Source organism: Struthio camelus, chromosome 5 (assembly GCF_040807025.1).
Source record: "Struthio camelus isolate bStrCam1 chromosome 5, bStrCam1.hap1, whole genome shotgun sequence".
In the NCBI taxonomy this organism is placed as follows: Eukaryota; Metazoa; Chordata; class Aves; order Struthioniformes; family Struthionidae; genus Struthio; species Struthio camelus.
In genome coordinates, this window is record NC_090946.1 from 15886971 (window position 1) to 15914457 (window position 27487).

The 27487-nt window shown below is 40.6% G+C and overlaps 1 protein-coding gene across 7 annotated transcripts in view; it reads left to right on the top strand.

Annotated features, from left to right (window-relative positions):
* Positions 1 to 27487, top strand: part of LRRC56 (leucine rich repeat containing 56) — a 91848-nt gene that overhangs the window by 16490 nt on the left and 47871 nt on the right. For 2 of the 7 annotated variants that reach the window (XM_068944662.1, XM_068944668.1), the window contains one exon: positions 18341 to 18505. In XM_068944662.1, coding sequence (XP_068800763.1) covers positions 18341 to 18505 — 165 coding nt within the window. Of the gene's footprint in view, positions 1 to 2652; positions 2835 to 6251; positions 6760 to 7451; positions 7610 to 18340; positions 18506 to 27487 lie in introns of those variants that run through there. The other 5 variants (XM_068944664.1, XM_068944663.1, XM_068944665.1 and 2 more) reach the window with 5 other exon arrangements.

Genomic DNA, 27487 nt, shown 5'->3' on the forward strand with positions numbered 1-27487 from the left:
CCAGACTGTGCGCAAGAGGAATGGAAACCAGAAGCAGATGTGAAGAGTGCAGAGTTCCTTCGGTAGGTCAGATAGAAAGCCCAAGCGTTTGGGGTTTGGTTCAACTCATGCACTGATCCTGAGCCAGAAGCAAGCACAAATCCTCTAGCAGACCACGGGCATGAAACACCCCTGGGAGCAGCAGGAAAGGACAAAGCATTTAAGGCAAGGGAAGAACTGAGGCAGAGGCCTGCTGGGAGTCCTGTACAGCGCTGCGTGTGGTAGGGCAGAGAGATACATCCCCTGCGGTATAGATGCTGGGCCAAGGATTACATAGGTGTGCATGGGGATGCAGCATCTGCTTGAGCCCAAACACAGCCTGCGGGACTGCCTGACCCCTCATCTGCCAGCTGACTTCCTCCCTACCCTGCTGCAGGCTGCACCCCAGCCACTTCATTTCCTCTGCTGTAGGGCAGGTATTTGTGAAGGACTTTGTCAGGGCTGTTGTCCGTAATGTGGCTTGCAGCAGTCTTGCGGTAATGGCTGAAAACCTTTGCATACCCAAGTTGCGTGCGTGTGGTATAGTTCAGAATAAGCTTGGAACCGTACAAGTTGCATGCAGACTAGTGGTTCAGTGCTTTGCACTGATTTTTTTTTTTTGTTGTTGGCCTGGTTTCTCCATTATTTCACACCATATGTTGTCAGTTACGCTGATGGAACAAGAGTAGAAAATTAACACCTTTCTGATTTGGTAGCATTTTGCTGTGGCTTTCCATTGGCACAAAAAGCAAGTATAAGTAGCAACGCTGTGCAGAATGGTTTCCCTGCCTGAAGACAGCTCTGCTAATGCCGGCCTGGCAAAACAGAACTATAAACGCAGTGAGGTCCCGAGGTTTCTTTCCACTGCAGAGACCAAGTGATGCTCCTGAAAAACTATGGAAAAACAGTTACTGACCTTAACTCCCTTCCAGCATCGATTCATTTTTCTCTTGGTTTAATGTTGAAAACAAAGTTGTAACTCAGTCACGGACTGTGGAATTCATCCCAGAAGAAACGCAAGGACCACCAACAACGTGGACCAGGTGTGAACTATAAATAGCAGCAGCAAGAGGCCTTCTGTGTCCCAGGGGCAGTAATCCCACAGCCAGCACTGCTCCTTTTATTTATTTATTTTTAAGTTTGCCATTTCTCAGGCTTTCTCAGCAAGACTGTCTCTTCCTCAGGATTTGTACAGCACTGAGCACAGTGAAGCCCCTAACCTTGAATAAGCCCCTATACCACTATTACAGTTGTAGTAACACTGGGTTTTATAATGACCAGTTCTCTTGTAAAAATGACCATCTGGCGGCTGCAGGGCAGTTTTAGATCTATCCCACAAAGTGGGACCGGGTGCCCTACCCTAGGGGGACAGATGTGTGCCAATAGCATCCTTGGGCTACTCAAACACAGGAGATGGTTTGACGCAAAAGAAACTGAGAAAGGTGGGTGGCCTTGAAGAGCGACAGAAAAAAACCCCAATATTTTATATGCAGTCATTTCAACCTACCGTTATTTCATCTTGAGTCAGGAATGATATAAACAAGGGAGTACAAGCATGCTTTTCTGGCTCTCATTTTCGGGCTTTCTTATTTTTTCACATTAAGAAAGCTTTTCTTTCCCTTTTCCTGTAAAAATGGGAAGGGAGAGAAATCTTACAAGTATTTATGTATTTATAACTCTTAGTTAAAATTAAGGCATAATTAGGAGAAAAGCCCTTCTGAAATTATGAAACACTCACTTAATGATTCGCATGTTAACACAGTACCCTATCTCACCTTTCTTGCCTCATGTCTTTCATCCTAGTAAATCACCTCAACCACCGCTGTAATGCAGCCACTTCTGGATAAAATCACTCTGGTGTGAGCAAACATCTACCCTTCTAAAGCAAGGATATGCAGGAAAGGAAAAAAAAAAAAACCCTCCATTTTGGTATTTGCACTGGATATTGCTTGAAAGTAAGTGGGATTCCCTTGGAGTTTTTCCCCTCCTGGCAGAGCTGAGTCTGCCCAGGGTTTAAGCTAATGAAATACACCAACACTGTGTGTTGGCAGCACCACGTTTTAAGCCTATCATAAGCTTAGCTTTTCTGTTGGAAACCTTCCTCCGTGAGAAGGTGCCGCTTGCTGTTTTTATTGCATTCTCATACCCCCAAAAACATATCTAGAAGCTCTACGAGGCCAAGGAGGGTTTTTTTTTTCTTTGACAGAGCTCATAGCAGTGAGAGGAGAGAGGCTGTGCTATCACTCAGGACCTAGCTAAGCCTCTGGCATGTTCGGTCACCCTCTGACTCCACACAGTGTTTCTGGGTTACTTCAGTGAGGTCAGTATTTTCATTTACTTGTTTTCACAAGCAAGGGCAAAGAAAAATTACGATCGCCAATGCTTTAGTGGGAGTTAAAATACTTGGAAAACGTTTATTGAAAGTTTTCCTAGGTCTCGTTCGGCTTGAAAAGATGCAACTTTGTACAATATGCTGTGTGTTGCCTGATGAAGCTTTCCTTTCAGATTGCGGTTTATGAATTCACATAAACCCGTGAAAAGGAGCCAAATCAAATGTCGGGATACAGTGTGTCAGAGAGAACTCTAACTCGATCCTCTCATTGTCCTTTCTTTTCATGCCCGATGCGGTTACAGAAAATAAGCAGAATTCATGAGCTTCTGTCTTCCTTTGGATCCGTTCTTACTTCCCTCCCTGCCTCATTCGTCTCGTCTGCTTGGTCTGACAATCGTGATAATGTCCTGAACACCTGCTGCTGTGGAAACTCTTCTGATGTCATTTTCTGAACACAGTGACTTCAGACACATGGAATGATGAGGTTGGTGCCATAGTTAAGCTCTTTCTGGGAACCTGAGCTGATTTTTTGACAGTGGTAGTCGCTAATGCAGACCTGAGGTAGGAATTACCAAAGGTGGTGAGTATTTTGCTTATTATGCAACACAAGAACAAGGGAGAATTGTCCAGTGGAGCAGCAGACTGGATGGTAGAGTCAGAACCATCTTTTAAATTCTTCACTTAATTACATATTTGTTTTGATACTTCATCCTGTGCCTTGTTGTATAAAATGGCGGTGAATGTCCTTTCTCTGCGTTATCTATTTGTAATAATAAGCTTTTGTGGGCATGCCATATTTCATCTGTTAGTGTTGGCTGTATTGACATCTTTTTGAGTACCGATAAAGTAAGAATAACTGAAAATCAAGTAAGAAATAGGCAAGCTCGAAGATCGTCTATGTGTGGACTAATACTTAAGAGATTGTGTCACGGAAGAGGTTGTGCAGAGAGGGGGAGTATTAGGCTGAAAGATGATTTCTAGTGGAGTTTCTCATGGACTATACTTGTTTTAATTTATTTTAGTGACTTTGAGGAAAAAAAGCAGAAGTATGCTAATGACATTTGCTAGTGCTTAAGTGGCATCATCAGAGGAAGACTGAGATATCATGTAGGAAGAGGGAAAAGGTCAAGGGGATGGAGTAATAGGAACAGGATAAAATGTAGTGGTACAAAATGTGGAATCCCATACTTCCAAAACCTTTGTTATAGTGGGGACTTTAGCTCCACTTAGCAACTGGAGAGAACAAAGAAAGAAAAGAACCTCATCTTATTAGTTGATGATTATGAGTGACCGGTTTGATGAGACCTTGATAACATGATCGCAGGATATACCAGATAGGGTATTTTGAGGACAGAAAGGAGAGTATTTATACCACTGCATAAGGCATCTGGAATTAATGATATTGTTTGGGTCACCCATCTTCAAGAAAGAAAAACTGGAAAAGAAGAACTAGGATGATGAGAAGAATTGCGAACCTGTTTTTTATGACAGGAGGTTCTGAGCTTGGCTTGTATGACTTGGCAAAATAAATGTTGGGAAGAGATGAGAGCGGGCTCTATAAATACATCAAGAAAGCAAATGACAGAGAGGAAGAGTTATTTTAAGCTGAAAAATAGTTTAGCAGAAGAACAAATTGGTATACACTGGCAATAAATAATTTTAGACTATAAATTGGGAGGTTTGTAATCTTCAGAGGCAGGCTTTGGACCAATCTTTCAAAAGAAAGAGGAAGAGACTGATAGGTATCTAAAAGACTGTCATGTGGTTACCTACAGTATAAGGAAACTGGTTCCCCTGATCAAAAAACCCTTCTGGTTCTGTGTTTCTAAGCTGTAGTGTAATGGAATTCCTTCATGTTAATAATACAAGTGTCAACAGAAATTAGCTGTTAATCAATAATATTCATTAGTGACTGGGTGTTGGTCACTTGGATATGTGGTGATTGAATATAACCACGAGGACAGCCGTATCTGCTCTGTGGAAGACAGGACCCCGGAGGAAAAGCATGTTCATCTCGGCTTGGTTTTCAGAGAAGGTAATTACACCTAATTCCTGTTCGTTTGGGTAGTGCCAATATAATTAATCCAGACTAATCTGTTTTAGTTTAGGAAGTCCCTGTGACGGTGAGATCAGAATTGGGACCAACATCGCTGCATAGGTCCGCAGTATGCTAATTGTTGATGCTGATATTTAAAAATGTTAAACGTTTCTGGACAAAACTGAAGCATGTCTTTTCTCTCCTATAAAGCTTCATGTATGTATAACATGATTCCTGGAGAGAGATCACATCAGTTCTATAGTTATTAATTTACAGGTTTCTCCCTGACCTTAGCTCAGGTCTGGGAATGGTGCCAGAACAATTACCGTAACTCTGAACAGTTCAGACATAAAGCTCCTGTATTTACTCTGAAATTGTGCCAGATTTTACCTTGCTCAGTGATGGAAAGATGCATTTCTTCTTTGATTGGTTTCAAGTAGTTTAGACTGGGTTGGCCGTAATAAGATTATTTCCAGCAAAAGGAGGAAAAGAAATACAGTACCATGCAGATGCGTGTATACACTATACACTTATTCTCACTCCGCAGATAACCTTTAGGAGATGACTGTGGTGTCCCAAATAAAGATGGGGGGGGGGACCACTGAGTCAAGGTGACTTATACTATTTACCCCAAAGCAAAGTGGCAGAGTTGGGAATAAAATTCAAGGGGGAGATGCCTAATTGAGCGTAGTTTCCACTGAATCATGCTACCTTCCTGGAGCGCGTCAGGGCCCATCGCCTTCCTTGCTGGGAAGGTGGGCAGCTGGCCTGCGATGCCTCCACACAGGTGGAGCTGAGCGCTCATCACCTCGGCAGATCAGGGCCCCCACCCCGCTGATCTTTTCTGACGTTAATCGACCCTCAGGCCCTGCAAAGAGGGGAGGCGACGCGTTGCCTGATCCCCGGGCTAAGATGCTATTTCCCAGGCCCTAGAGCGAGTTCAATGCTGTCGTAAAGGAAAGGCTGATACCAGCCACCAGCAGCTATTGCGCTCCGACCGGTACGCGTCGGGTGCGAGGGCGTACGTGTTGCGTGCAAGCCGGCTGGCCTTTTCCCTTCAAAACCCCTGCCGTCCCCCTGCCCCTGGAGGGCTGTCCCCAAGAAAACACTCGATACCATCCAGAAGTTAAACCCCCCTGAATAATCAGAAGTTTTTACTGCCAACCCGAGCATCCGTTTCACCAAAGAGATGGCCCAATGACAACGTTCGAGCAGGACGGGGCACCCAAGACGGGCACCGCCAGGCGCCCGATCTAAAAATCCCGCATCTAACGGCAACGGTAAGAGCCAAATCCTGAATAAATGTATTGCGACGGTCGGTTCTGAGAGACCAGGTAAACCCGCGCGCCTTGAACAGGCCAGTTTTTAAGGTTACCGCCTCTCCGCGCGTCAGTCCCTTGCTTTCCGAAGTAAATCATGTTAACGCGAAGTAAACACGTTTGGCTCCAAAAGGTGGAGGGCGGAGGGGGGTATGAGCCACCGGCCGGGGTGAGGTGGCTCGGCAGCTGCTTGGCAGCCGACCCCTCACGCTAGCCTGTCAGCCAGGAGGCTTCCCGAGGAGTAAAGGGGACACAGATCGCCTTCCCCCCCCCCCCCCCCCAGCCTCCTACTCTCCTTTTTCGACTAATTTTGCTCTGAGAAGAAGCAGAAAGGGGCTTAAACAAAAAAGAGACGCGGCGGCGGGGCGGGGCGGGGCGGTTGGTTGCCGTGGCGACGGGAGGCGCCTCGCTGCGCCGGCCGCGGCCGCAGGTAGGAGCCGGGGGCGGGGGGGGGGGGAGGGGGAGCAGCGCCTCGCGCCGGGCCGTTGGGAGCCGTTAGGGCCGTTAGCTGCGCGCGGGCGCGCGCGCGCGGGTGAGCTGCCTACCGCCCCGAGCGCCATGTTGGCGCTGAGGTGGCCCCAAGGGCAGCGCCCGCTCTGTGGCTGAGTAGCCGCGCGGCGTTGAGCAGGAGGCGGTTTGAAGGCCGGCTGCCTGCCTTCGCGGGCCTCTGAAGAGGGGCTTCGTGAGGACCGCGCTGATGGCGAGCGTCTGAGGCGCTGGCGAGGCTCCGCGGACCGAAAGGAGAGGCCGTCGTGCTCTCCTCTTTATTCTGGAGTTGGCAACCCGCTGGGTGTAAATCGTGGGCGTTGGTGGAGGAAAAATTGGGGTGAATGAGCAGGCCGCTTGCGAACTGCATATACGCAGCCCCGAGTATTTTAAGCTGAGTGAACGAAGCTCTGTCGTAGTTCTCTCTCTCTCTCTCTTTTTTTTTTTTTTTTTTGAAAAGAGGGAAGAAATTTGCCAGTGCTGGTCTAGTAGACCTGGTCCAGTGAACTTCCTGTCCGTTTTAAGCTTTGTTCAGCTTCTTGCAGAAAGGGCTCGTCGTGTCGCAGGTATGATCCTGTCTTAATTACAAGCATGGAGAGTGGTTTTGGGGTGGACCCACTATAAGCAAGAGTATATCACTACAGAGGTGATGCCTGTAGTTTTTAGGACAGTAAATAAGCTTAACCGAACACCGTAAGTGCTCGCTTCAACCTGCCTATAAGGAGTATGCTATCCAGGCCCTGCACTTTTTTTGTATAGCATTTGCCTAAAAAAAAAAGTCATTGTTTCACAATATAAAAATTCCTGATCGCCTGTTATGTTTTCTATTCTGACTGCTTTTACCAAGCAGTGCTTTCTGACGAATGGCCAAGTGAAAACATGTTCAGTGTCGGTTTCAGCCTTTTATCCCACACTAGCATGATGCAAATATTTCTATACTGTGCATTGAACTTATTCTTACAGCTTTGGAAGGGGCTCTTCTTTCAGTAAATAGCTGTTTGATAGTTAATTCTCTGCACGTATGTAGATTCCTCTATACCAGACTCTTCACCTTCTCGTGACTTCTTTGGGCAACTGTTTCCAGTTATTCTTTCATTAAGCTCTTCTAGGTTAAATTCCTTAATGTTCTATTAAACTTTTATGACCTATGGAGCGTGGACTTCTGCTGTTATAAGTGATGAAGTACTTTTTTTTTTTTTCCCACCATTTACTCAGAGTCTGGATTTTTTTGAAGATTGTGTGCTTACTGTTGTTTTAGCAGGATATGGAGTAATCGTACAAGAAATTGCACTATAAGCATATGCATCATTTAAGATAAATGGAGATGAATGGCAGTGTGACTGGTAAATGAAAATCTCTATAGGAGGAGAGATGGAAAACGAAAGAGGCAGAATAAGAGTGCCTTTGGAAGAAAAGGTAAATTTAAAGTGTGCAGAAGACTGTCAATGCTTCAGAACTTTTTATTTTTTAAATATTTTCAGGCTCATTTCATTTTGTAAAAGAACTTAGATTAAAAGTGCAGCATTCAGACGTGTCCGAGTTCAGGACTGCTGTCGTTAATAGTTTTTTCTGACCTTCGTGTTCTCTCTTTTGGCTTTAATACTGAGAATGTGGGTAGGGAGATGAAGCTTCAGGTAACATGTGCCCTTATTAGTGAGGTACAGGGTAAGAACAATTAGTGCCTGGAATTCCACTGGTGGCTCTCAGTAACTACATTTTCGTAGATCTTATATCTCCCGAGAACGATTTGTGGGTTTCTCCAACTGTGGACAGTACGTTAGCTTAATCATATGCTGCTCGCACAGGAAGAGAGACCATCAGGCTTTGTCTGTAACAAAATCTTCCCCTTCTTGTCTTTGATGTCATATTTTCAGGTGTCAGTAGCGAGAATTAAAAGACAAAATTAAACCTTGTTCTGTGATGTCAACAGCCTGTTTTTCCACAGCTGTAGGGGCCAGACTCTGTGCGAAAGCAGGATTCAGTTTTAATATGAGACCAGATGTAAGTTTAGTACCAGACTGGAGTGGAGTAACTTTTTTTTTTTAATAACTACTACAACTGCTTTGGAGGCATGGTTAAAGGAACACCCTTAATATCTGAGCTTGAAGGATTGTAAAGTTGTTAATGCTGCAAAGTAGTATTATTATGTAATACATCATAAATTTAGGATGGCTACTTTTTAGTAGAAGTGGCTTAATATCTGTTCAGGAAGAATTATAAATGGATTATTTTTTCAGTTAGAAAATTCATGAGCTGCTCTCAAAAATGAATTTTGGTGTATCTCTGTTATTTTAATTTGCTAGTAAAATGGTTAGTGTTTTTATTCCTTCTGCAGATTTGTATCTTGTCTTGAAAAACAATCATGAGCAAAACCTATTTAGGATCAGTAGGGCCACAAGCATTTGCTATAATACAAATCAAAAGACTAGTTTTTTTCAAGGCAGATGTAATAAAGGTTAATGGATCTGTATTAAACAGAAAAGACTGTGGATCCAGGCCAGTTCCTAGAAACACTATTTGGTCTCTTTAAAAAAGATTTCAAAAGCACTTACTCCTTTGATATTAATGTATGTCACATAATGAAGAAGTATTCGGAGTGTAGCATAACCCTGACTGTTCATCCTCTTCTTCTTTTTTTTTTTTTTTTTTAAACTCCTTTAGTTTTAATTTAATTTTTTTTTTTAGAGTTGAGTGCTAACACTACTTTGGTTTCTCTTTTTTGTATATTGCTAGCATAAGTAATGTTTGGGTATGCTCTTGTTTTATTTTAATAGAGAATCCATCTATAAGTTCAAAGCAGTGAACATGAGGAAGAGCACATAGAATGAAGAGCTTTAAATTGTTGCTGTTTGGGAAGGAGCATTAAGCTGCTGTGGTAGTTCTTGGAAAATATCATCTCGCAGCTGGTCAAAAAAGCAAACAATGTTAGAACTTTTAAGAAAAGACATTGAAACTGCATTAATTCAGGCACTGTCTCTGTGCCCATATCTGGAATCCTATGTGTAGTTCTGATCATCTCAGAAAGTAAATGGTAAAACTAAAACTTCATTTTATGAAATGCAACAAAGATGAGAAATGGAAAGCAGACAAAAGAAAATGTGATTCTTCAGGTAGAAGAAGTGATGACAAAGGAGATGATGCAAAAGGGTATAAATTAATGAATGGTATGTGGGAGATAAATAGGGAAGCTTTATTTGTCATTTCTCATATTACAGGAACTAAGGGGACCACATGAATTTTGGCAGGGATCAGTTTTTTAAATAGAAGAAGGTGTATTTTTGCAGCATATTTATTTAAATTGTGGAAGTCGCTATCATAGTTTGTTGTAGAGACCAAAATTATAAACAAGATCAAAACCAGTTAGACTTATGGAGGATGCCTCCATCTGTGGCTGTTAAACACAACACAGCTTCTGGCTCAGGAAGTTACAAAATAGTTCGTTGCCAGAAATGAAGACGGTATATCACGAGAAGGATTGCTTTAGACTACCTCTGCTTCTGATACTATTATTTCAAGCATCTATTTCTGACCACTGTAGCTAGCTGGACCTCTGCTCTGACCCAGCAGGACAGTTACAATGCAACCTAATGAGGAACCTGAATTGATTTTTACAATGTTCTTTTCAATGTAAGTTGTCTGCCTTTGATAAAATTTTAGGGGAGTTTGCTACTAAATAAACTCCTGCGACGTCTTCCATTCTTTGGTATGTTCCTGTGAGTTCAACTAGAATTAGTCTCTTTTATACAATATATCCCATGCAAGCAACGCATTGGAAATTGGAAACATCCCAGCACTGAAAATGACTCTTCAGATAGCTTTGCAGGCCGCAGAATCTCTTGATTCGGTCAGCTTAGTTACCCAGTAAAAGGGACTGAAAATTGTTTGGAGATAAGAGTTCTTTGAAACTCCGAAACGCGTATATGATGCGTTTTCAACCTGCGCAGAAATTTGGTTTTCAAAGGGCTCATAACGGCAATGCAACAGTATCTGTAAGAGCTATACTAAAGCAAAAACTAAGTTTGCAATGAGAGAGGAGACTTTTTTTTATATATATATTGCCCCCTGTCTTTGCAACACTTGACCTACATTTTGCATAATAGTTTAAAAAATGGGTAAAATTTTGAGTTTCTATGGGACATAGTAATTTATTCTTCAATCTTCTGTAGCTGATGAGAGCCCATGTAAAGCTTTCTATGCAGTGTGGCTATCAGTAGAATATGGTAAAATCTATACAGATCAGCTGACAAGCTTTACAAAAGCTTTATTTACTGAGAAAGTAACTTTACGCTAATAAAAGAATGCGTCCAAAAGCCTCATCCACTAGCACTAACTCAGTGAAATTATTACTTGGATGATGAATTAGACCTGAGCAACTCACTCTGCTCTTGAATCTTTTCTTTTTCTTTTCTTTTTTTTTGTGTGTGAAATACAATTTCATCATGCTGCCTCTCTGCTTTTCTAATATATATTACAGGCTGTGTGCTGAGGCAGTATTGTGTATTTTTCAAATATTCTTCATAAGTGGAGAGCACCCTGGAGGTAATTTTTCTTTGCATGTGCTCAGATTTGAATGCAGGATGGTTGGAGAACGTGCGTGCTGTTCTGCGGCGTTCAGGGCTGTCTAGCTGCCTTGCTTCAGCCCAGCTTCAGCGCATGGCTCAGAAACAGTATGCTTGGGTTTGTATTTCTAAGTCTTCTCAGTCAAATCAGAAACTAAAGAAACTTTGGCAACTTTAACTTCAGTGTAAGTCTTGACCTATGGGATTTTATGTTAAACAAACACTGACTAAACTTGAGGTGGCTTATTAGGAGCAGAGAGATCTTCAAACTGCTTCCTGGTGGGAGTGTTGTGAGGAAGGGATATATGTTTTGGGAGCCTCGTAGGAAAGCCTCTGTTACTATTTTAAATGCTACTGGCAGCTGCTTTGATCTTGGGTTAGCTGTATGATGAACTGTTATAGCTGGGTAACCCTCCCTATGTGGAAAGTTATTAATGTGAATAAGTCATTGGGGCTAAAACTGTGGTGTTGAGCTATCTCTTCTTCTGTGAGTTTGGAAAGCGTTTAGCACGTGGATAGTTGTCTGTGACATGAAGAAGGGTTTATGCGCCCCAAATTATATCCTGTTTTCCTAACTATATGTATTGATTTAAAAAAGATACTAACTCTCCGTACAAGCCTTGTTATGTTTATATCCTCATATTCTCATGGCTTCAGTAGCATACCAAGTATCTGCAGTTTAAATAATTGTTAAATATGTACAAGTAACAGGAGAGTACCAGGCCTTCTGAATGCTAGGAACCTGAGTGATATTTTATTCAGATGATTGTTTGGGTTATTGTCCTTTGAAGGTTACAGAATACCTAGTAGATATTAAGATAACGTATGGTGTATTGAACATTAGATCAAACCTTAATTCAGCCTGGGAGAATCCACATACCTATGGATTCTGTCTTCTGAAATAAGAATAGAATACTGGTGTTATGGTTGGAATTAGTATCTGTACTTTGGGAACAGTTGAAAAGAATACTGTTATAGTTGCGTGCTTTTTTTTTATTTTAACAAAGCTGAAACTGTAATGTTAAGGATTGCTTAAAACTTTGGTTATATTCAGCTCCAGTGACATCTCCTACGTTTAAGTTAACATCTATGTGTGTGACAAGCGCGGCTAGTGAGATCTCAGTTCCTGTGTACCTTGGCATTAGCTATCTATGACAGGACCCCTTCCTGAGGACCAGAGGAGTTTAAATATAGTGGCCTTGTTCTTGTGTGTTCAACATCTGGACACTATTGGATGAACAACTGTGGACATGAAGAGCCAAGTTGGTTGAAATTAAAATGGTTAGGGGCTTATCCTAACCTCCTCCACTGATACAAAGATCATAAGAGAGCTTCCTGCAGTAAAAGCCTAGACACCTTGGAGCTCTGCTTCTCTGTAAACCCTGTTGTTCACCTATTACTCCCACATACTGCTCCCAGCTTTTGTTATGCTGACTGTGGGAAGGTTGAGGACAGAAAACAGAAAGGTCTCTTGAGACGTTTTCTTCCAGCAGGAAGTTCACCTATATAAGAACAAAATCTCTATCTGTAGTGTTTTGCAATTTCAACTAAGGATTTAGATAATCCATGCTCTTTCATTGTTTGTAGCCACTGTCTGTAGACTCGCACCACAGAGGGTATCAATGAACGTATGTAGCCAGATAGAAATGGCTATGATCCCCTCCCACCACAGGACTCTAAAGATTTAAAAAAAAAAAAAAAAAAAAAGATTGGACTTTATTTTATTGTTTCTTCAACACATAATAGAAAGTATAATAGAGAGCGAGTTGCTTTTTATCCTGCGATCAGGATAATATTTGACAAGCTGGTTCCTGAATGATTTAATTTAGAGGCATTTCTAGCACTTACTGAAAAATCTTTCATCCTCTTTCCACCTCTTCAGCAAGATATGGGAAAGTATTGTATGTTTTGCTTTTTTATACATACAACTTATAGGTATGTGTAAAAGAAAAATTGGTAGCATTTAAATGCATTGCTTTTTTATTTATTACTGCTATGATTTGTAAGAATATGAACTACCTTTTACCTCAAGAGTGCTGGCTCAAACCTAGTGAGGGTTTATAAACATGGGCTGTCTTCTCCAGGATCACTGTAGCTTTGGATGAATGCACAGGTTGAACTGAGGTCTGTGCCTGGAAGTAATATGAAGTCCATGAAGCTCCTAAGACATTTTCCTGAGTATTGAGCAGGACATAGATCCCCAAGACTTTTACCCACCACGGTCATGACAACTCTAGAGCAGGTTTTACATGTAATACCAAAGGAGCGTCAGACTCATTTACAGTGTGTGAAATCATAATTAAGGGAGGTAAACAATGAGGCAAATCAGTTCATCTGCTTTACGTGTGAGTTTGGTTGCTTGAACAAAGGGTTTGAATTAGCTGAACAGTTAAACAAAAGCATCATTTTAAGCGTTTGAGTCATTCAGTGCCACTGAAGTCAGTGGATTTTTAATTATGTTAGATGGGAGGAGATTTGAACTTGATATTTGAGCTTTCTCATAAAAATATTTTTTTAACGGGACATGCAAGTGGAATATTTATGAATGCTCTTATAGTAGTTCACGTGATCCCTTGATATCAAAATAGCAGTGCTGAAATAGTCATTCTGTTTCTTTGTTTAAAAATAGCAGAGATTAAAACAATAACATCTAGTCACATATGGAAAAGAAAGAGTCCCGTTAAGATCAAGTCAGATGCTTTATTTTTCAAGCTTTAAAAAATTGCACCTGCTAAAATAGAGTGGTGTAGTTCAGGATGCTTTATGTTGCATAAATGTGGCAGGGACTGTTTTTGCCATTAGGGGTGGATTATTGTAACAGTAGTTTCCTGATGACATCATAGCAAATTCCAGCTGCCCAAACACTTATTTTCCAGCAGAGGTTATCTGTAGTGCACTTGCACAAAATTACACTTAAAAAGGCACTCACAGTTCCCTTAGGACTTATAAACCAAGCCTTTGTCAAATCCTCAGTAAACACAGAATTCTTTGTTTTCGTTCTGTGGCAGTGGTAACAGTATGGGCACTACCATGATTTGTGATTCTGGATTAAACAAAAATTACATAATACAGCGCACGAGAAACTGAGGCCTGCAGTGCAAGTTTACTGTAATGAAGGGATAGCACAATGGTTCTGAAATGTGCTTTATAGAGAATTTTCAGGCTGGTGGCATAAAGATAAGGGCGTATGATTACAGTGCTTAGAGTACCTGAAATGACACTCCTCTTGTACAGTGAGGAGTACACTTTTTGAAGGTGTGGGTAGCCACAGAGCAAAAGAAGATGCTGATTGAACAGCTTGCTTAAGGGAATAGAGAAAATGGGACATTATTATCCTCATTCGATTGGTTCTAGGAAAGAAAAACCTAAATAGTAAAAAGAGGGGCCTAGCCAGAAGCAAGGAAAGAGAGAAAACATGAAAGCCCAGGAAAGTGTTTCATCCTTGACATACCAGAGAAGAAAGAGGTGAAAAACAGCTCTCCCTGGCTCCCGTTCTTCAGCCTAAAGGCATACACACTATGAAATAATTTTAGAGGCTCTAAGGATTAAGCAAAGATTTATTTGTTTTCCATTTATTCCAGGAGGGCTTGCTGGCTCATGTGATGACATCAGTGTGATGCGGGCAGAGGTGTTAGAGGCACCAGAAATCTTGCAACGCTAATGTTGGGAGTTTTCGAGCATACCCAGTATGCTGAGCATTCCCTCTGTCTTGGAGACTTTGGCTACGTTTTTATCTTTTTATTTGCCAGAACACTTTTAATATGTAAACATACAGATTTTCCTAGAGTAAATGTGAATTGATTACTGTTGAGGCGGGAGGAAGAGGAGCTTAAACAACAGTAGCCTCGTTTGGACAAGCTCTTTAGCTAGTATTTTGAAGGCTGCAGAAATTACTATGCCTAGTCACAATTCAGAGGGTCTTTCCAGACTTTAATAAAAGCCATAATTAATATAGAGTCAAAGATATCTGGCAATTGCTGTATTTGAAATACATATTAATATATATTTAATGAAGAATACACTATCCTATCATTGACTCTTAGATAAATCTTTGTAGGAGGACAATCAAATCTTGGAGTTTTACCAGTTTGTAGGACCCTAAGAATATTAAATAACTCTTCTCTGCCATTTTCTTTCTAGTAAATTGCAGTGTTCTGCAGGGATTTCTAATAACCTGTTGTTCCATGGATCAATTAATTTTACTAATAATCTTTATTAGCTCTACTGCGTGCATGTTGGAAATGTCATATGGTCATTAACGAAGCTTCACAGCGCACCTGTGTCTTGAATAGCCTATCACTACCATGCTCACTTTTGGGAGGGAGAGTGGCAGCAGTGGGGAAAGCTGGCCGATTAGCTGTTTGTACAGTTCAACATCTTCTGTTTCCCTGCTCTAGCTATTGATTTCTCTTGCACTGACTCATTAACTGCTTATAGTTAGCCACATGCATTAAATCCTGCTAAATAAGATGATGCAAATCCTGCAAACACTAATTCATTGATTTGTTCCGTTCATTCATTCATTCTCCTGTCAATGTTCACATGCAGGACAAAACCAAATTATTATTATTATTATTTTTTGGACCATTCTCCGTCTTTCCTTGCCTTTCCTATCTACTTGCTGGTATTGTGTTGCTTTCCCAGTGGTTTCTTTCAAGGGTTTATGTTACGTGCCTTTGTTTCTTCATCCTTGTTCATCCTATTAAATCTATCCTTGTAATGCTGTTTTGAGGACCGTAATGAAGCTAGGAAAAGCCTGCCAGGCACTGGAAACGGCAGCAATTCGGGGCTAAGAGCATAGGAAACAGCAGAGAAGTGTTGGAAATACGTGGAGTTACTGTAAACCTTCAGCCAGGCGTGTAGCAGTGGATCTGGATGTTGCTGCCTTCCCACATAAATTCTATGAGTTCCCAATCTTGTTCATTTGCCTTATTATTTCCTTCTCTCTCAGGTAAGGGGTAGACAACACTGTGTGAAATCAGAGCTTTGTTGACTATATAAGCACATATTTTAGAAGTTTTTAAGGTTGGTATCTCCTCACCACCAGCATTCCTGTACTCTTACCTTTTCTGTGTTCCTCATTTTCGGAATGTTATTTAGCTCCGTTTTCAGGAGGAAAATTCTTTCTTCTCTAGAGAAAGTTTTGGAATGATGGGAGCATATTAAAAAGATTTGTTTTGCTTGCTGACAATAACTCTATTTCATCCCAGACGATTTGTAATGAAAATACCCTTCTCCTCACTAATCCAATGTTACAATAATTGCAAGCAGCAGATCAATAGCAGGAAGTATAGAATTGGAAGTGTTACTTCAGATATTAAGCCACAAATTGATCTGCTTGTCAAACCTTAAGTAAGTGCTTTGTCAACACATACCTCAAAGATGGGAGGACGTTCTGAAATGTAATAGCAATGAACTGAAGGAAGGAGGACGATGAGTTGTTTTACGCAAGTGAATTAACTCTTTACAGCCCTAATCTATACCAACTTACTGTAACCTCATTTGTGTTTTGCACTCTCACATGACATCAGTAATTTCTGACTATCGATCCACTTGGCTTCAAAAACGTACAGTATAATAATGACCCTTGCTTGAATTAGAAAGAAACAACATACTTTGTCTTATGCGTGATCCACCATAACAGTCTGGTATAATTGTTGAAGTGTCCCAGCATTTACATGGCAGCTATTCTAATCCAAGTAAATTGGATTAGAAATCTGTGGAATTCTGGAATTCTTTGGAGAAAGAAATTTCTAATATAAATGAATAGGTTGTATTTTTTTTCTTCCAAAAACTAAGTACTCAGTACTTTCAAGATTGTTTTTACTTCTTAATGGACAGTAATGTAAAAGTTGTCGTCATACCGCTATGGAAGCACTGAGGTTTTAGAAACTGGAAACATCACTGCTCAATGCACTTTATGGTGTTTATTGTATAAGATGTTAGAAGGATTGAAAGCAGTAATCTGTCTCTGAAGAACTTGTTCTTTAAAACATTTTTAAGCATCGAGCTTTGTTATGGTTCAGACATACATAGCACATTTGAGATGGCAGTTTCTTCTGTAGGAATGCTTATCAGACACATTCAGTGACCTGGGAAAAACAGTTTTTGCTTTCTGTGAGTTGTCCTGTGATAAGTGTATGAAATAGCACTTCCGAGTATGAGGTTTAGTTCCTCTCTTTCTACTGCTAGAAGACAGTGAACGGAGAAGTTTGGTGGATTGTTATTTTTTGTTGTTGTTCTTTAAATAAGGGCTGCTATTTTGGGATTTTGGATTTCCCTTGCCAGTGCAGAGATGAAGACTTTTAACTGGACACGAGTAGTCAGCGGAAGCAAGAAGTCCCTTTGGTTTAAACCTCTCTCACCTACTAACCAGTCTGTCGTCTTGAACATAGCTCACTAGTGGAGCAGTGAGCATTTCTTCTGTTTTTCTTAGTAGAAAGTATTCCCACGTTTAACTGTTTATTACTACGAGGAGGAAGGAAGGTGGTAATTCTCAAGTCTCAGCCACTAATGAATCCTTATCAGCCAGTTATGATTATCTTGATTATTTAATTCTTTTCCAGTGCTAAGAATAGGTATTACCTCACAATGGAGACCAGGGGGAAAACTGCAGGTGTTCCTTCAGCTGAGCTTTTCTCTAGTCTAGCCTTTTGTTGATACAGTAATATTTCCAGCTGTGATACTTACTTGCTGCCAAATAGTAGTAAATAGCTGTATAAATCATAGTAATGCTTGTAGCATTCAGGTACAGCTGGTTGCGTTTTATTCTAACTGTACACATATGCTTATTCTCATTTTTCAAAGTTAATTGTTAATATTTCTGTAAAAGGAGTAGAATTGGGCATTGAAGAGCGGACACTTCTGTGAACTGCATTCTTCACTTACAGTGTACATAGTTTTGCTTATATTGCATTTGAATTTCATTTTTTCCAAGACACTTTTTTAGAACTAGACATCATTAGCCACATTCTGATTGAGTTCCCATTGACCCAGAGGACAGTTGGTAACAACGTACGTACGTTTAGTTCAGGGCAGGAAGCGTACACTGCCATCTGTGTTGCCTACAGACAAAGCTCTAAAAGCTAGAGAGAAATGATAATATATCTTGGTGCTGACATTTGCAGCCTGAAGTCTAGCAGAGATTTGCTGTGTGCTGCTTGCCTTCTTCAGAGGGAGCGAGTAGGCAGCAGGCTGACGTGAATGGAAAGTTCATTACCGCTGGAGAAGGTTGAAGGGAGGAATGGGAAAACCGGAGGGAATAGTGTCCAGAGTTTATTGTTCTTGAGCACCTTTGTACAGAACCATAGGTTATGCCTGGCTTTTTATATACCTGGAAGAAATTTTGCTTAAAAAGCCTTAGTGTTTAAGCTGAATAAGATGGGACTAGGATAGCTCTAGAGAGTGGAGAAAGGAAAGAGTACATGTTACGTGATGCATTCCTTTGGGTTCTTTCCAATTAGAGAAATCTACATCTCTCTAGGAACCTGCTAACTTGCAAGAGGAGTAAAACTAAATTTTGCTAAAGGGGAGATAATAAATAGAGGGGAAAAAAAAATCAGACTACTTGTTATGCTTTTATTCAAAGCAAATCAAGATGAACCTGAAGTGGAATTCTGGCAGAATTTCTCGTCCAGCCTCAGCTACAATCCGGGTGACTGATTTGAGTTGGCGAGATAACCTAAATCCCAGTCCACTGATTAAAGATGATGGAGAGCTACTTATGGATGAATACCTTACCCCCAGGAAACTGGTGAGTAGATGTCATACTTTTTAATGAAGTAGAAGAGGCAAACTGGCGCATAAAGAGCCGTATTATCTTAACTTTCCAGCAGCTGTTGTCATGGCTGTAGATTGTTGCACATCTGACAGTTAAAATTCTGCATGAAGTAGCTTCTGTCTTCTGGAAACTTAGCAAATATGCTTGTCCTCCTTCCACCTTGTTTCATATCAAAAATATGCCTGGCACGAATACTACTGCCTTTATTGCCAGCTTCCCTGAATCAGCATGAAGAAAAGTAAAGGTAGCATAATTATAATTTAAAACAGATCTCATTAATGCTGTCTGAAGTAGCTTGAATCTTAGCATCAGAAAAAGGTTTTATATGGACCTTGTACTAGAAATTGAAAATGCAGCTTTAAAAGTGCAATTATTTTCTGGATTAGTGAAATTCTCTGTATTGCTAAGAAGCTGATTAAAGTATTCCAAAAGTGCTATGGGTACTTTCTATATATATGTGCGTGTGTGAAGTTTCAAAACACATTTGAAAGCCGTGTTCCTTTTTGACTAGGGAAAATGATTCTGGTATGTAGCCTGCTGAAAGAGAATAACATGCTGAAATGTCTAGCGAAGGGAAACTTTGTTGGATGTTGTGTTGCATTTCCTGGGGACTAATCAAAGGTGAAATCCTTTGGGACATTTAGAAGCTGAGAAAATATCCTGGCCTATTTCTAGTAGGCAGAGGGAGAGCTAGGAACAGAATTAGTAAGGAGAAGCTACAGCTTGCTGTGTCATGGAGCTGAGAAAGAGTGGTGGGTTCCCAAGTCTGTGCTTTGGATGCTCCTGGAGCACGGGGTGGGGTGTGTCTATAATTCTCCATACATCCACTGCACTAGTGGAAAACTGAAGGGCAAATGTTGCAGCTACTCTCAAACTGCAGGTTTACACAATTTCCTAGCCTTATTCCAATCAATTTTGACCACACGCTATAGATTAGATAGCAAGTTGTTCTCAGAATGACTCTTCCCATAGTAATTGAGCCTTTTTGTGTTTGTGAAATGTTTACATAAAAAATCTCTTTCTGGTGAGTTTATGTTTTAAACTTTCTGGAAAAAAATATTGATCTACGATCCTGTGATCTATTGTACTCAATTTCCTCTGGCTCATGTAAACCATTGACAACTTCTTGTTCTTTGTTAAAATTTGGCATAGAGTTTGCCCAGTCTAATAGGCCTAGAATGCGCTGTATAAATCCACTGGGAAGCTCTCAGATTAGTCTGTTTTCTTAGGGCATGATCCAAAGCCCACTGGAGAAACCAGAGCAGCTATCCTCAACTTCAGTAAACTCTGAATTAAACCCTTAGCAAGCACTTTAGTTGGAGTGAAATTCTGTTCTTTTTGAATCCATGTTGCTGTTGTATTCCACAGTAAATTGTCAGCAGAAAAGCATGAGTAATCACTGATACCCTCATCCCATGAAATCACAGTTTGTTATTTTGTCATATTTTAGTTTTTGTACAGACCACAAGTTACATTCTCCCACAAATCTAGAGTTTTTTAATGATTGAAACACACTTCATTATTTTTATGTGCCCTCTTGAATTTAATCAAGTCTTGGCACTTTAAGATTGTATATATTAACATTTGTAAGGAATTCCATTTCAGAGAATCTCTATTAAATGGATGCATACTGTCCTACACGTTTTTCTGGACACAGTTATTTACTAGCCCTGGAACTTGACAGTTGTGTTGGCATAACTGGAATACTCCCTGTTCAGAGGCAAAATTATATGGCATTGTCAAGGAAACGTTAACAATGTTTACAGTTTGTTCTAATAACATATCCAATTTATCTATTCTTTGACCTTTATGTTGCTCAAATCGAAACAGCTGCTTCCATAATTTTACTTCCTCTACTTCAAATGTAAAAATAGACACACTGTTCAAACACTTAATCTGGAACAAATCTTCATGTGCATATTTGTTAAGCAACTGCATGCCATTGATAACTAAATATTTTGAAAGGTTGTTTTGCTTAAATCAATACACTTGCAATATCTTTCTGATTGTCTTTGAGTTGTGAATATTTTAGGAGTTATTGATCATATTTGCTGTAGTGCTCTAAAGAGGAAATTGACTAATGGATTTTTAAAATACATGCTCATTAAAGTTAAATTTATTTTACATTCATATAAGGATGTATCTAGGCCCAATTCTGCAGTGTTGTATAGGCAGATTTGGACACCTTACGGAGATTCCTCAAGAAGGCTTTTTTGCACAGATCTGTACTAAGCTTTACCCCTTGCCCTTGCGGTTGCTGTCTTGCATTAGCTCACGTGGAAGTTGGAGGGGGCTGAAAGGTCCAGTTGTGCAGAATCTGTAAAGACTGAGGGTCTTGCATTGTGGCCCTGAAGGCTGCTCCATGCCTGGACGTTTTACTTGTTTTATCCCTCTTCCATGTTAGTTTTGTGTTGCCTTGTGTGAAATCTCTATATATGTGGGTTTCTTCCTTCATATTTCCTTCACAGATCCTTCCTTCCGTTCTCCATTACTGAAGGCTGCTGTCAAAAGGATATAATTCTTGTGTTGCTTCATTATTCCCAGTTGTTGGGTTGTTTTCTTCCAAATAAAGGAGAATTTGGCCTGAAATGATTTTTTTCTCCTTGCCCCCCCCCTTTTCCCCCCTTTTTTGTCGTCTTGGACCCCATGGCATGCAAGACAGACAATTTATCCAGAAGCATTGGTCCCTTATCCCCCCCCCCCCCCCCACACACACACACCCAGTAGCGTATCCTTGTGCCACTTATATCTTAGGATTGTTCACTACAGCACTTGTGGTCTTCTGGGGCCTCATTTCAGTCTAGTGTTTCCTTTGATATTGTGTGTGATTCCATATCCCAGTCAAGTTAAACACATCTTCTGCAGTTTTTGCTTGCTGGTATCTTTCCTGCTGTGAAACAATGTCATATCCTTTCACGTTTGAATGCTCTTCATCCAAGCGACAGGTTAAAAGCTGTTGTTGCAAAGGTTGGCATTGTTAGCTGCTCTTTTTATTCTTTATATTGGTATCAATATCAATTTTCTATTGTACTGTTTAGTCTTCACCTATATCATTTTCCATCCTGTCCTATTAATATTTCCAGTTGCTTTCTGTACCTCTGCTTGTATTTGTGCTTATGTGTTGTTGTCAGCTGTTACAAGAATACCAGAGTGAGCAAATTCTTCCCCGTTCTTCCTTTGTTCTGAAAACTGGTTATTACTGGGGAGTATGGTGCAAGTAATTCTTAATTTTGTTAGGGCTGTGACACAGATTTCTCATTAAGTATGGAGAAACTGAAATTAAGAGCTCCACCTGACTTGAATCACTGTTGTGTGTGGGTTTTTTTTTTTTTTTTTTATTAACCTCCTTTTTCCCCACCTCCTCCTTGGTTTGCAAAGGAAGGCTCTTCTGACTTCCACAAAAAGCATCCAAACTTCTCAGAATAAACACATTTTACAAGGTCAAATGATCTTCCAGATATTTTCACGTTATTAAAACTAATCAGTTCCATTCCTGAACTTTTGGTGCCATCATGGTTTGTGTATGATCTTTAGAGAAGAAAGGAAGCAATCTTCTTATTTCACTATTTATTGATCTTGCTCCAGTTAATCATGTTTTCTAAACTTAGGAACACGTGTTAGGAAGTGATGTTTAGTTTTGTTGCTCAGAAGGTTAGGGTGTATTTCATATGGTATGCACTCATCCTCATAGGGAGAAGAAAATCCTGGAGGGTCCTGGAACTACAGATTGTATTCTTACTGAACTGACACAATCAATTCCTTTTTTCCTTGGCAGAAAGCTTGCCTCTCAGTTGTAAGCTAAATGGTTTTGAGAAAAAACTGCAGATCAAGCAAACAAGTGCAAAATATTGATAAATTACTATAAGTGGAGTGAGGAGAATGAAGTAACTTAATTTGGATCTGCTGAATACTTCCTTAGAATCATATAATCATTACAAACAAAAATGTGGTTGGAAGGGCCCTCCGGAGGTCTTATAGTTCAGCCTCCTACTTGAAGCACGATTAGTTTCAAAGTTAGAACAAATTGCTCAAGGTTTTGCTTTCTGTAGGTAGTAATAAAACTAGTTCTGTGAATAGGGCAGAAATTATAAAGCTTCATTTAGTTTCAGAAGTTTCCTTTTATATGTACTTATCCTAATGTTATTACCTTTACTGCAGTGAACGCTTATAGTTGTTGTATTAGAGTGTTCGTCCTCGTACCTAGACATCTGAGGTTGTACATTCAGACTGTCACATCAGGAATCTTTATGTACTTGCAAGCACATATGCATGCATGTGTATAAAAACCAGATTTTTATTTGCATATAGTCACAGCTGCTTAGCTAACATAAAATGACAGATTTACAGCCTTGCGTTTTCAGTGACATAACATTGAAACAATGATTGTAACTACTTAGTATGCACATATGGCAAAGAATTGCTAGAAAGGAATAAGAATATTGGTGTATGATATTGTATATCTATGTAAGGGAAGTTAAATCTTAAAATAAATTTAAAGCAAAATTTCGTATGAGAAACGACCACTTCCAACCTGCATGCTAATTCAGAACATAGTTAAAACTGAGCTCTTGTTTCCTCCTGCAGAAATGATATGGGCTACCTCTGGGAGGTGCACCAAACCTCCCATCTAGTTCCAGATGCCCCACCTTCCCTTTGGAGTTCGCAATAGTTAAGAGAGCTCTTAACAACTTGTAGCATCAGACCCTTAACATCAATTAAAATGAGAAGGTGTCAGTATTGTGAGTCCCCAACATGGGTCAGTGGGGACCTTAACTGAAGATGGTAAGACTAGAAAGAGGCCTATCCACGCAGAACAATTTGAATGAGTTAGAGGCGTCAGTGTGAGAGAAAAGTACGTCTTTACTTCAGTATCCATCCCCTCTTAAACTGCAATTATTATCCTCACGTACACTTTTCATATCAGCCAGGAAAATCCCTCTTTATCGCAGACTAAATACCTAGCTAATCTCTTCTCTCTGTGTTGGGAGGAGAGGGTATTTTTATGTATAAGCAGAAGGTAGTGAAATAAAACTGAATAATGTAATTATGAGCATCTGCAGCATATAGCCGTCCAAAAGGAAGATTGCATATGGGACCACATGTAAGTTCTGTCCCCTCTCATTGAAAATTTCTTGATTTAGAATTGTTTAAAATCTTGCTAATATTCTAGTAGTTCTCTTCTTAGAAGTAGTACTTGTAGCAACACACGTTTGTTTGTGTAAGGAGAACTTGAGTTGGGAATTTCAAACAAAATCCCTATGAAAAGCAATGAACACATGAATGGACGTGAATCTAGTATTTGCATACAGGTGTAGTATTAAAAGCAAATAAGCTCACCACTCAGGAATTCCTGAGTTAGCCAAATTAACCAGGATCAACAAAATAAACACACAGCTGGAAGTGCTTCTCTGACAGCTGCATGCAACATGCTCTTCAACAAGATATCTGCTTTTCTTAGCGTATGTGAAAAATCTAGGGAAGAGAGACAAAATCAACTGTATACACCAGCTTTAATTGAACAAATATTATTTGTCAATTAAGGAATTTACAGAGAGTTGCAAGTGGGACTTGAACCGGATTTCCCAGCATCCCCAGGTGACTGCTCTGTCAGTTGGGAAGCTCTGCAAGTGCAGAAATATTGTTCACTTGCAATTTTTTACAGAATACTTATTGCCTTTTCTTGTCAGTCAGAAGAAAAGCTTTCCAAACTAGCTCTCCAGTTAGACATTGGCCAGACATTTTGTGTGATGGGAGTGGTTTGTAAGCCATCATGGAGCTGTTTCTTAAAACACTGGCTAAATTATTTACCAGGCTCCTCTGCATGATCTCATGGAAAATAGTTCTATCCTAATGAAGGAGATACCAAAATGTAGAGAGACCTTTGTTCATCTTTGTTATACTAGTCATTTATCAGCGTTCAAAGAATAGTGCAGTAGTTTTCCACAGAAATTTATCCTTGCAAATAAGCAAACTTAGGATGGAGTACTTGCTGCACTGAATCAAGTTGTCAGGCCTCCTCCTTGAGCATCATGTGTCAGAAAAATTTTAATATTTGATTCTTCAGAAAAAAGCCTCCTCCTCCCTCTAACAGATACCCACCTTACTGGGCAGTAGCTGCGTGGCAGGCTGAATCCTTTCTGGATGCTGACAGACAACCTGCAATTATATTTAGATTTTTTTAAGGTATCTTTTTGGTGTAAAATAGCTCTGAGCATTTCCAAGTCTCTATCTAGAATAGATCCTTGGCCCCTTTTAGTCTAGTCTTTTGAGGCTAAGCAACTGTAAACAACAGAAGAAATACCTAGATGGCACAGTACTTTCATGTCCATAAGTGTTGCTGGAAAAACGGGCAAAGAGACCCTCTGTCCCTGGCTGTCAAAACAGCCCTTGGAGCTGGGACAGGCAGTCGTTGCTTGAAGCCACAGTGGGACTTCTCTGAACTACTGCAGGAGCCTGTCCCAGGCCCTGGCATGGCCCTAGGAATGAAGAGCTGCAAAGCACCTCAATATCGCTTTTACCTCCGTGGTGCCAAACATATCTCTGTCCAAGCTGATGATCCCTGTCAGTGTGCTTGACTGAGGATTTTGTTTTTTAAACTACCCCAACAGTAGTAAAATTGCCTCATAAATATCCCTCCTTTTAAATTTTGCTGAATTTTCCTGTGCTCTGATATTAAACAACAACATAATAATGCACATATAGCAGGGTCTCCCTTTTATCTTTTTTATTTTAAATGTGTCCATGATGTCCTTCCCTAAATCTCCTCTGTTCCTGTTGCCAGAATTTCAGCAGTGACATACGAGACCTATCACACTTCCAAGTGCACCAGTATTCCAAGAAAGGTATCTTGGGAGTAGGAGTGTCCGAACTATCCTCCGCAGGAACTATTCACCGTGTAACCTTCTCTTGAACTGCCTCCCTGGCCTTTTGCTTGCTAAGGAGCTTACAGTCACACCTAGAGCCTTTGTGCTTCTAGTGCATTTAAATGAGCTCAGGTAGTCAACCTGAGAGCTCTTCTCTGGTTTCTTCCACACAGCATGATAATTTTTTTAAACCTACAGCAAATCAATTCTGAACTCTTCAAGAATCTTCTAGGAATCGGCAGACAGAACATCACTGATTTTCATGGAGGCTATTGGAAAAGCAGAACGGAAAAGTGGGAACTGAGAACACATGGAGTCTGTGGCATCTGGTTAACACATGCTTCAAGCAGCTATCTATAGTTCGAGAACTAGTGGTGGCAGCCAATAAGGCTTTCCAGCCTTGAAGCCACGGCTCTGCCTGTCATGGTGCATGCACTAAGTGACTCATTTTTCAGACAGAGGTAGAAAAGGAAATACAAATGGTGGATCTGGAAGAGGAAAAGGAGAGCAAAGAAGTACACAAGTAGCCCCTGGTATGAGTAAAAGGAGTAAGGAAACTAGAAGAGGCGAGAATATAACCCTATGCAGCTTTATTCTTCGATTTTGAGAAAGGAGAGTGAGCAACACAGCTGTATCCCTGGTGGACAGAATTGGGAAAAGTAGCTTTCCAGGACATAGCAGAGTGGCAGGACTGCACACAGGGAGCTTGTAAAGAGCAATAGAGAAAGGCAAAGGCCCCTCATGCCAGGACCTTCTGCTCCTCTACTGGCAATGTGTATGACCCTAAGGTTATTACTTATTTTGAGACCTCGTCCTATTCTGTCTTTTACTGAAGTAGGCTATTGAGGCCACTTTGGGTGGTGGTGGGGGGGGGGGGGGGGGGCTATTCTTCCAAAGAAGCTGTTTTTAAAGACAATTAATTCGTGTCCGAGTCGAGCAATCTGAGCGCATGACTATGTGTGCTGGGATGTCAGTGAGCTCTGGTTTCTCACGTACGCTCATGCCATATGACAAACAGTGTCATCTGCTGGAAAGGATTACTGCAAAATGTGTCTTGCAGTGAGGGATCTTCTGTTTACTTGGAGGCTAAAGCTGTCTGTAGTTGGTAAGCTTGCTTTCTTTGCAGGAGCAAACAGTTCCTGTGGTGGCTGCGTTTGGAGATAAAAAAGTAAATTTCTAGATGCCGTTAGGGACTTGCTGACTTTTAGCTTAGGCCTTTGTGCCTCTCACATTCTCATGGGGAGGCAAGAGAGTCTAGAAGCTTTCTTAGGCTCAGCTGTGCTTAAAATCACAGTTGGATAATTCTATTTTCAGGAGTCCAACTCAAGCCCTTACAAAAGGAGCCAGTTTTTCAAGGAGGGATGCTTAGGTGTTTCAGAAAATCATGCCCTTTTAAATTGTCATCTCGGTTAGGCTAAGACTGTGTTTGGCTCTTTACTTGTAAGAGGAGGTGCAGCCATTAGAGTGAATGAAGTTGCACTTGCCTATGCGCAATGCAAATTTTGCCTGATGAATGGGAATGTTGCAATTGCCATTTTCCTCTTCAAAATGAACTGGATGTTCCTGTGGTTATTTTTTCTTCACAAAACTCATAAACAGAGGTGATCCTACACACATTCCCTTCTAATGAATCATTTCCCCATCATTAATGTTGGTCTGCAAATGAAAACAAGCTAAAATATGTTGTAACTTTTTAACAGTAAGAAAATTCATCTCCTGTACACAGGGGTTGTTGAACAACTTTCTACCTTCCTCCTAAATATAGAGGCAAAAGGCAGATAATAATACCACTTTTGACCCATGCTGTTGGTTATATCACTGATGAGGAGAAACTGATACTGGAGTCAGCCATTTTGTTGAAGCAGACTTTTTTATAGCTGCAAGTTCTCACTCTGAACACAAAAAGGCAAACTTTGAGCAATTTTATCACCATATGTAGCCGCAACTCTTTCAGGTAGTTATTGTGATGCAAAAGCCTTGATTTTTTTCGTCTCTCAGGGAGTAGTTCAGACCCCTCCATGAATCACTAGCCCTCAGGAGAAAAGAGTGTAGTTTCTTCCTGGGCTATTTGATTTGGCAGCTGCATGGCAGG